We start from the raw sequence: 9,494 nt of genomic DNA on the forward strand, positions 1-9,494 counted from the left end.
CCCCCCCCCCGGAAGAGAATCAAGGCCCCAGAGCTGGACACATCAGATCTGATAGAGGAAAATTCCCTTACCCTCCTAGGAAGACTCACGAATCCCTCCGGCCAAAGAATGTGGGCTATTTTCCCTTTCCTTCTTAACAGATGGAACCTGAAAGGCAAGGCTACGGGAGCAGATTTAGGACAAGGAGTTTTCCAATTCAAATTTGAACTCGAAGAAGACTTACAACAAGTCCTAGCTAACCGTCCTTACCACTTTGACCAATGGATGGTCATCATTCAACGTTGGGAACCAATAATCTCACCCTCCTTCCCCTCTAAGATACCTTTTTGGCTTGAGATCCAAGGCTTACCAAAACACTATTGGAAAAAAGAAATGGTTTTCTCTGTTGGTGAAGCTCTCGGGGAGATCTTGGACTGGGATATCTCCAATTCCGCTGTCCAGCTACAGGTCCTCATTGATGGTCTGGAACCAATAACAAAAGAGACAATTGTTGAATTCCCAGATGGAAGCGAGGCTCTGATTTGGTTAGAGTATAAGAATCTAAAAAACTTTTGCTCCCACTGCCTTAGACTCACACACGACAAGTACCGGTGCCCGGCCGGGACTTCAAGACCAAAGGAAGGAACCCCCCCGGAGGCTAACTCAAGACCCATCCCACAACACCCACAGTTCTGCTCCCAGGAATTATTACACCCCCCAGGATAACTTCCTACCCCCAAAACCCCAAAGTAAAGTACAAGATGTTGAGAAAAGTTATCAAGGGGGACAAGGAACTTACCCAAGGAAACGTTCGCATGATATCATGGCCCAAAGGTATAACTCCAACTCTGCTCATCGCCAGGCTCCTCATGGATTGAAAATTTCTCCCTTGAGAAGGTCAAGCTCTCGAACACCCTCAAGGTCTTACTCAAGAAGAGAGGGTTTGCACTCTCACTCTCACCGAAACCCTCGCTCCTCCCCCACTCGGAACCTGCAATGGCGAGAAAAGTCAATCTCGTCAGCTGAACCAATAGGCGAACCGTCTGTATCCTCAAGAACAAGAAGACCACCCCTTGAGAGAATCGTTTTGAGCCCTGATCCTCGCACACCACCGCCCCTAGATGACCAGGAACCCAGACCACTACTGACAAACACCCTGCAACATGGATCAAACGAAGCACTCCCCTCAAAAGAACAGGTACTCAATGACCTGAGAGAAGTAACGATTCAATACATATCATGCCCCGACCTAGCAGAAAGTGCTGCAAGGCGTATGAGGGTTATTCAAAGTGAGACAGAGAATCTCATGGAACACACTGCTAATTCTATCCTAGCCTCTAACCTTGCTGCGGCAGTTCATAAGCCTCCCTTGACCATTAATACAGAACAAGAACATCCCCTTCCAAGAGTAACAAGAGTAGACCCTCCTCCGCATATCACTGATCCCGGTGAAACAAGCAAAAGGGGAAGAGGGAGACCACCTACACAGAAACAAGGGGGTAAAGGAAGTCAAACACTTTTGGGAGCAAAGACTCATAAGAGAAATTTCACCCGGGGCTCCCCAAGGAAAAATGCAGGATCAAAGGGACGCTCCAAATCAGGAACCTCAAAACATACCCGAGGGAAAACTACACATGCCCTGTCAGGACCTTCCACACAAAGCCCGAGAGGGCAAAACCAACCTGCTCAACAAAACCAAGAACAAAGTCAGTCACAGACTTTACCGGACTCTCAACCACAAATTCCTGCAAGTGGCCCAAGGATAAATATCATCCCAGCAAGCAGGAAGAAGAAGGCGGATTTTCAGAACCCGCCTCTTCCTCTTCCTTAAGATTGGTGAGCTGGAACTGTTGTGGGCTGGGGAACCCCATAACAGTCCAGAGATTGAAGGACATAAAAAAACAAGTATGTCCGGATATTATCTTTTTAATGGAGACCAAGAATCAGAATGATGCGGTAATACAGAAGCTACAATGGCTTGACTACCCTCTCCATCATCTAGTTCCCCCCAGTTCCCCAGGAGCAGGTGGACTGGCTCTTTTCTGGAAGAACAGTGTAGAAATGGATATTTTACACTCGTGTCAAAATTTTATAGATACCAGAATCAAAGTAAAAGGAAGATTTTTCTACTCTACCTTCGTCTATGGTGAACCGGAGAGATCCAAGAGGCTTGAAGTCTGGGAAAAGCTGAAAGAGCAAACAGTGAACCGGTCTGACCCCTGGTTTTTAACTGGGGATTTCAATGATATAATCAACAGTAATGAAAACTCAGGCGGACCTGCTAGATCAGAAGGATCTTTCTCTGACCTTAGATCTCTCATGTCAATATGTGACCTATATGACCTACAACATTCGGGAAATTTCCTTTCTTGGAGAGGGAGAAGATATGAGCACCTAGTGCGATGTAGGCTGGATAGAGCAATGGCGAATAGCGAATGGACTTTGGCATATCCATCAGGCAAGAGCGAATACCTTTGCTTTGAAGGCTCTGACCATCGTCCTCTGGTGACGTCCTTTGATCCTATAAAGAGAAAGAGGAAAGGTCTATTCAGATACGACAGAAGGCTAAGACATGAACCTGAAGTCAAAAAACTCATCTTAGATGCCTGGAACCTCTACCCGGAGGCGGAAGTAGAAAAGCGACTCCACCAATGCTGGATAGCAATTGTCAAATGGTCAAAAGAAAAACAAGCAAACAGTTAGCAAGATATTACTGATCTAAAGTGTCAACTTGAGGAAGCAATGACTGATGATTTAAGTGAGCAGGGCTTACTTGATGATTTAAACAGAAAACTTTTAATGGCTTACCGTAAGGAAGAATAGTTTTGGAAGCAACGAAGCCGACAACTCTGGCTGGCCCTAGGAGACAAGAATACGGGTTTCTTCCACGCTGCAACAAAAAGTAGAAAAGCCATTAACAACATATCAGTTATTGAGACCGACTCAGGAGAAATAGTGTATGAAGAACACGAGATAGTTAAGACCATTGCATCCTACTACCAAAAGCTCTTTACTTCAACTGAAACTACTCGAACCAATGTAGTCCAAGAAGCGATCACACCTTGTGTGACGGAAGAGATGAATGAAAGTCTAATCCAAATTCCATCCCCTACAGAAATAAAAAGCGCATGTTTTGATATTCATCCTGATAAGGCACCCGGACCAGATGGCTTTTCCGCGAGTTTTTTCCAAACCAACTGGGACACAGTCTGTGACAAGGTGATTGCGGAAATACAAAGTTTCTTCATATCAGGTTTGCTCCCGGAGCATATAAACCACACTCATGTCCGCCTGATACCAAAGATCACGAGCCCAAAGAGAGTTGCAGATTACCGGCCAATAGCACTGTGCTCAGTGTATTACAAGATAATTGCAAAACTCATCTCAAAGAAACTTCAACCAATCCTCCAAGACTGTATTTCCCAGAACCAATCCGCCTTTGTACCAGGACGAGCCATCACAGATAACGTCCTCATCACTCACGAGGCTCTCCATTACCTGAAATCATCCATAGCACAAGAAAGAGTGTTCATGGCAGTCAAGACTGACATGAGTAAAGCGTATGATAGACTTGAATGGGGTTTTATAGAGGAGGTACTTACCAGAATGGGGTTTCACCCCCAATGGACATCTTGGCTCCTACAGTGTGTTACAACTGTCTCCTACTCCTATCTCTTGAATGGTCAGGCCAAAGGTTTGGTGAGACCTGAACACGGAATCAGACAAGGGGATCCGCTATCCCCATATATCTTCATATTGTGCAGTGAGGTCTTATCAGGACTATGCAACAAGGCTCAACTCCATGGGCGCCTACCGGGGATACGTGTGGCAAAAGGCAGCCCCCGTGTGAATCATCTCCTTTTCGCAGATGACACTATGTTTTTCTGCAAGTCAAACAAAACAAGTGTCAATCAGCTGAAACAAATCCTCCAAAAGTATGAAGCAGCCTTGGGACAACAAATAAACCATGATAAGTCCTCTATAACTTTCTCAAGCAAAACCAAGAATGAGGTAAAAGAAAGGGTAAAACAAGAACTTGGTATTAGTAAAGTTGGTGGACAAGGAAAGTACCTGGGCCTACCAGAACTGTTTGGCAGGAAAAAGAGAGACCTGTTTAGCATGATTGTGGATAGAATCAAACAAAAAGGGCTTAGCTGGTCCACTAGGTTTCTTTCTTCAGCAGGGAAGCTCACAATGCTGAAATCTGTGCTTGCTGCGATGCCCTCATATACGATGTCATGCTTCAAGCTTCCCAAGTCCCTATGCAGTCGTATTCAATCCGCTTTCACTCGTTTCTGGTGGGATGAGAAACCTACTAAGAAAAAGATGTGCTGGCTTGCTTGGGATAAAATGACAAAATCATTGAAAGATGGAGGTTTGGAGTTCAGAGATATTCAAACCTTCAACGATGCTTTCCTGGCAAAAATCAGTTGGCGCATCCTCACTCAACCGTCATGCCTTCTAGCAAAGATTCTTCTGGGGAAATATTGTAAAAAGACGCATTTCCTTGACAGCCCTGCTCCATTCCACGCCTCGCACGGATGGAAAAGTATTTGCATTGGTCGTGACCTTTTGAAGCCCAAGTTGGGTATGATTGTTGGAACAGGAGAGGACATACCTATTTCGCGAACCCCTTGGCTCTCTTTAGATCAACCATCAGCTCCATTTGGCCCCCCGACAGAAGAAAACCACATGTTACGAGTCTCGGACCTGCTTCAAGCTCACACAAAAGAGTGGGACGTTAACTTAATCCGCAAAACTTTGCCAATGTACGAAGAGGCAATCCTGAAGATTAAACCAAGTACTAAAGGAGGACCTGACCTATGGGCTTGGCTCCCCACAGTGGATGGCATCTACACGACAAAGTCCGGCTACCATGAATCCCTGAAGCCAAGTCAGTTACCTAGAGATCAAGAGCTATCTTCAGCAACACAAAACGAAAATGCAGAGAACTGTTTTCCCTGGAAGAAAGAAATCTGGAATATCAAATGCTCACCTAAAACAAAACTTCTTCTGTGGAAAGCCTCACAACAAGCACTCCCAGTGGGAAGCAATCTTCTAGCCAGACGCATAAACACCAATCTCACTTGCCCCCACTGTGGACGACCCGAAACTGAACTCCATCTTTTTTTCCATTGTCCCTACGCAACTGTTGTATGGAACAAAGCACCTTTTAAAGAAGTGTTCAAGCCAGAGGAGGTGGAAAATTTCAAGTCGGGACTAGTAAAAGTTTCAAAACTCACCTGTCTCCCTCCCACCGGCCTTGCGATCGGACCTCTGGCTCCCTGGATTCTCTAGACTCTCTGGACAACTCGGAATCGACTAATCTTCAATAAAATCCAAGCTCAAGCGGAGGACACTCTGAATCTGGTTTTCATCCGAGCAAAGGAGTGGCAGGAAGCCCAGCAGGTACACCCACAGGAAAACCCTTCTCAATCTCGAGTCTTCCCCCTCAGCCTTCGCCCGGCTCAAATCCCATCCTCTCGAATCCTCTGCTCTACAGATGCAGCATGGAAGAATGATGGTATCACGGGCTGTGGGTGGATCTTCAAGAACAGCTCCGAAAGCACCCTTCTTCAAGGATCCTCAAACTCTCGACTCATTCGCTCACCCTTGATGGCCGAAGCTATAGCAACTTTCAAAGCCTTGGGAGTTGCTATCGAATCGGGTTTCACTCAAGTTCAATTCGCTTCAGACTCGCAGCTGCTAGTCCAAGCCCTAAATCGGAGATCCTCCCCAAAGGAAATCCATGGGATCATATACGATGCCCTCTCTCTCGCTTCTCAATTTGATTTCTGTAATTTCTTCTATATTCCCAAGAATTGTAATCGTCAAGCCGATGCTCTTGCAAAGTCTGCTCTTAGTCTCGTGTGTATCGAATCTTAAGTCTTTTAAGTTAATGAAATGAATCGTTTGTTTGTCAAAAAAAAAAGGATTTCTCCATTTATTGCTAATTGGTTTTGAGTTGGAAGTCCACTATCTAACATCCTAAACTTTCATAACAACTATAACAAAACTAATCTCATAACTTGAGAAATATAAATGAAACTATGAAATAGCATTTCTTACGAATGAAAAGAATATAGTTTATTATCATAGACGTTGTAGTAGACACACAATAAACACACTCATGAGCGTGAATATGTTTTATAACAAAGAGAATTCAATTTCAAAGTCTCTAAAGCATAAAATTCGATTCTTCTTTTACAAAATCAAGATTTGGATGTTTTTTTTTCCCATCATTACTCTTCATTGGTCGTGGGCTCTTTCCCTTTCACTTTATATATTTTTCATTCTTTTACAAGTAAAGACACTTTTCTTTTAGTGTCATTCTAGCTAGTATTATTATTTTCTCTTTTCTTTTTATTCCTTTAAGCCATTTCTTCTGTGATTTTTTTTCTCTGTTTATTTTTTTTTGTAGAATTAGTCCAAACCTAATCTGAGAGTCTCTTTGTATTCAGTTTCAGTCTAATCGATAATTCGATATTACAAAAATTAAAATTTAGATAAAACAATCGTCAATGATAAAACAAACGGTAACGAGATAGTTTTGGATTCTAATGGGCTGGACCGGCCCATATTAAACCAGCAAAACCAGGCCGTGATGGGCTTATTTCAATCTGCAACTCATCTAAATCATCTCCGGCGGCGAGTACCACTCACCGGAAATAATGGTCTGTGTGTAAAGAAGAAGAAGAGCTATGAATCCGAAGTAATCAAAATTGAAGTAATTCTTCAAGTTTCGATATACTGAAATCAAATGGCTACCCAACTACGGAGATCGTTATTAACCCTAATTTTCATCTGCTGGGCCATTTCTTCTACCTCATCTGATCAGGTAAAGATCTCCGTATTGATTTGTGCGAGAACCCTGAATCAGATTAGCTCAAATTCGATTTATTGAATCTGTTCTAACAGGTTGGAACAAGTTATGGAGACTCCGATCAGATTCGTTCACTCTGTATCTCTGATCGTTTCATTATGGAGTCTTATTTCACTACTACACACACTTCCTTAGACGACTCAGAGTTTCGAAACTTCTTGCTTCATCAACAATGTTCTTCTGATAAGATACCTTCTGAACATGACCCAAACATTGTTCCTGCAACTTCATTGATACAACACAGAAACGTAACAGGTGAAGGTTCACATCGTAATCTCCTTACGTCTATCAAGCTTCTTCCTCTTTACTTAGAGTTTCAGCTTCAGGAGCTTGTGATTCTTGAACGTTTGCCTTTGGGAGTTTTCGCTGATCCTTTTGAGCTTCAGAGTATTCAGCAACGCAGAGGTTAAGATTATTATTTAACAAGATGAAAAGCTTTTTAGATTTTTTTGAAGTGTGATGGAATCTTGATTCTTTTTTTTTGCAGTGTTTAGTGATGTATCTGTGTTTGGAGACACGAATCTTGAGCTGCCTTCGTTTAGATCTAACAGATCTGTTGTTGAGATTCATGTCGAAGTCAGTCCTAGAGATTATGAAAATGGTGAAATCAGCTTAAAGCTTCCCTTACATGCTCGGTATCAGGTAAAAGGATCACTTGATCTTTTCTCAAGTCTTGTTTTGATTTATTTCAATAAGATTGGATCTTTATTTCTCTATCATCTCCATCCAGCCTCTTGACGACAGTGGATACTCTAGAGTGGAGTTTGGAGAGCCAGACTTGTTCTTGTGCTCGAGCCATGTACAAAACCACCAACATGAACAGAGAAGATGTTTGGTTTTGTCGATTGGTAGATCCAAGACTGAAACCAGGTCTGTTTTCTGGGATATCCCTGCTGGAATCAGGGGTCATACAGAGTATGTTTCCGCCTTGACATTTGCAGCAGCGGTTTTGTCTGCAATTTCAATTCTTGTGGCATCGGTTTTGAGCTCAAAGGTTGAATCTTGTAAAAACTCAAAGCAGTCATAATAACCCAGCTTTTGGTTTCAGACTTCTTTGTGACAGTCATTTATGTCAATTGTTTTGTTTCCTCTCAGCACAGATTAGGGAATTTAAACTGGTTCAAAACCATGACCTTGCATGATCATTCTGATTTATCAAACCGGATAATTTATGAGAAACACAAACAAAACAGACTTTCTCTCAACTCCAACAAAAAGTTTGCACAACAAAAAATCCACACACAGAGACGCTCTATTACATGAACCAATGAACCCACATGCCACCCTCAAACCGAACCGAAGCAAATCACACTACAAAGCCAACTTCTAAGTACTGTCTTCAAAATATGTTATATACCAAGTAGTTTCCACTCATTGACACTTTTTAAGATCGACGAAATCACCCCAAACGACTTGTTCTTGCGTTTTGAAATCAAGCTGCGAGTACGATGATCACAATCAGGAGTACAATGCCAAATATCACCAAGAGCAAGCATGTCTGCGTGTAAACAAAAAGATGAAGACATAAGAGCGTGGCCTTACCTATCCGTAAGGTTTCCTAAACACCATTCATTCACTGCATTGTCTGCAAAGTTTGAGAGTTTTACCAGAGATGAGTTTGACCTTTGTGTCTTCGCGGCTTGCGCCAGCTGAGTTTTGCCTTGTGAAGTTGCAGCACGGGAGTTATCGATGTGAGTACCGATATCATCTGCGAAAGTTAAAAAAAGAAAGTGAGTTCTATACCTAATAAATTCGATAAGGACATGTTCATATTGAGTTTGTCAGAATTTCTTTAACCTATCATGACTCCTTGATCGTTAACCAAAACCGCAAGATCTTTGAATATTTCATTAACCTCGCCAATTTGGTTATGGATTTCTTGTATTCCTTGCTCTCGTTCTTCAATCACAGCTTCGTTGAATGCAATCTCGTTGTCTAACAACACAAGTTCCTGCCTGCAACACAATTAGACAAGGAGGAGGATAAGTCACATCTCAAAAAATGGAGATAGATGTGTCGAAAGATCGGTTCTTTTTTTACAGTAACACCTACCTTTTAGACTCCTGAAGTTGTGCCCGCTGTTCCGGGGCCTTTTCTACCTCACTGGCAGTGTAACTATATACCAAACCAACCAAGACAAAGAAGGAACATGATTATCAAAACTAGAGAAACAATTCACATAACTGAATGCCTTTTGGGTTTGATCTCTAATCTATACAAAACAAAATAAACAACAAAAACGGGTGTTACCTAGGGGGAAGAGCAGATTGAGGAACAAAAGGGGCATAGGTGGTTTCTCTTTCAGCAGCGGTTTGTTGAGCTTTCTGAAACTCTTTCAAAACAGCTTGAAAGTCCTTTGCAAGCTTAGCATCTGCAATCTTCTTACTTGGCTACACACACACACACATACACAAAATAACAACTCTCAATCATCAAGCATGAGAAAAGATTCACATAAACAACAAATAAAGAAAGATTTGATTTTTTTCTTTTCACAATTACATTGACACCAGTTTGATGATCAGTTTCACTAGCTTCCTTAAGTTTAGCTGAAGTATCCTTCACAAGCTGCCCAATATGCAATCTTGTCTTATGCCTATACCAGAAAAAAAAAAAAAAAAAAAAAAAAAAA

At 42.3% G+C, this 9,494-nt stretch overlaps 2 protein-coding genes across 2 annotated transcripts in view; one reads left to right on the top strand and one right to left on the bottom strand.

The window, feature by feature from the left end:
• Nucleotides 6,364-7,914, top strand: LOC104771951 (phosphatidylinositol-glycan biosynthesis class X protein). The gene is made up of 4 exons (XM_010496576.2): nt 6,364-6,817; nt 6,898-7,267; nt 7,350-7,504; nt 7,593-7,914. The coding sequence occupies exons 1-4, from the start codon at nt 6,740-6,742 to the stop codon at nt 7,887-7,889; spliced, it is 900 nt and encodes a 299-aa protein (XP_010494878.1). The 5' UTR covers nt 6,364-6,739; the 3' UTR covers nt 7,890-7,914.
• Nucleotides 8,014-9,494, bottom strand: part of LOC104771952 (syntaxin-22) — a 2,307-nt gene continuing 826 nt past the window's right edge. Inside the window, exons 2-7 of the mRNA XM_010496577.2 lie at nt 9,365-9,458; nt 9,113-9,252; nt 8,915-8,977; nt 8,660-8,817; nt 8,470-8,570; nt 8,014-8,360 (exon numbers count right to left, since the gene is read on the bottom strand). Coding sequence (XP_010494879.1) covers nt 8,295-8,360; nt 8,470-8,570; nt 8,660-8,817; nt 8,915-8,977; nt 9,113-9,252; nt 9,365-9,458 — 622 coding nt within the window. The 3' untranslated portion in view covers nt 8,014-8,294. The remainder of the gene's footprint in view (nt 8,361-8,469; nt 8,571-8,659; nt 8,818-8,914; nt 8,978-9,112; nt 9,253-9,364; nt 9,459-9,494) is intronic.

The sequence above is a fragment of the Camelina sativa genome, chromosome 20, assembly GCF_000633955.1.
Source record: "Camelina sativa cultivar DH55 chromosome 20, Cs, whole genome shotgun sequence".
NCBI classification, from domain to species: Eukaryota; Viridiplantae; Streptophyta; class Magnoliopsida; order Brassicales; family Brassicaceae; genus Camelina; species Camelina sativa.

Coding starts and splice junctions, on each gene's coding strand:
- LOC104771951 (XM_010496576.2), top strand. CDS start 6,740: ATGGCTACCCAACTACGGAGATCGTTATTAACCCTAATTTTCATCTGC. Junction 6,818..6,897: donor CTTCTACCTCATCTGATCAG/GTAAAGATCTCC, acceptor CTGTTCTAACAG/GTTGGAACAAGTTATGGAGA. Junction 7,268..7,349: donor GAGTATTCAGCAACGCAGAG/GTTAAGATTATT, acceptor TTTTTTTTGCAG/TGTTTAGTGATGTATCTGTG.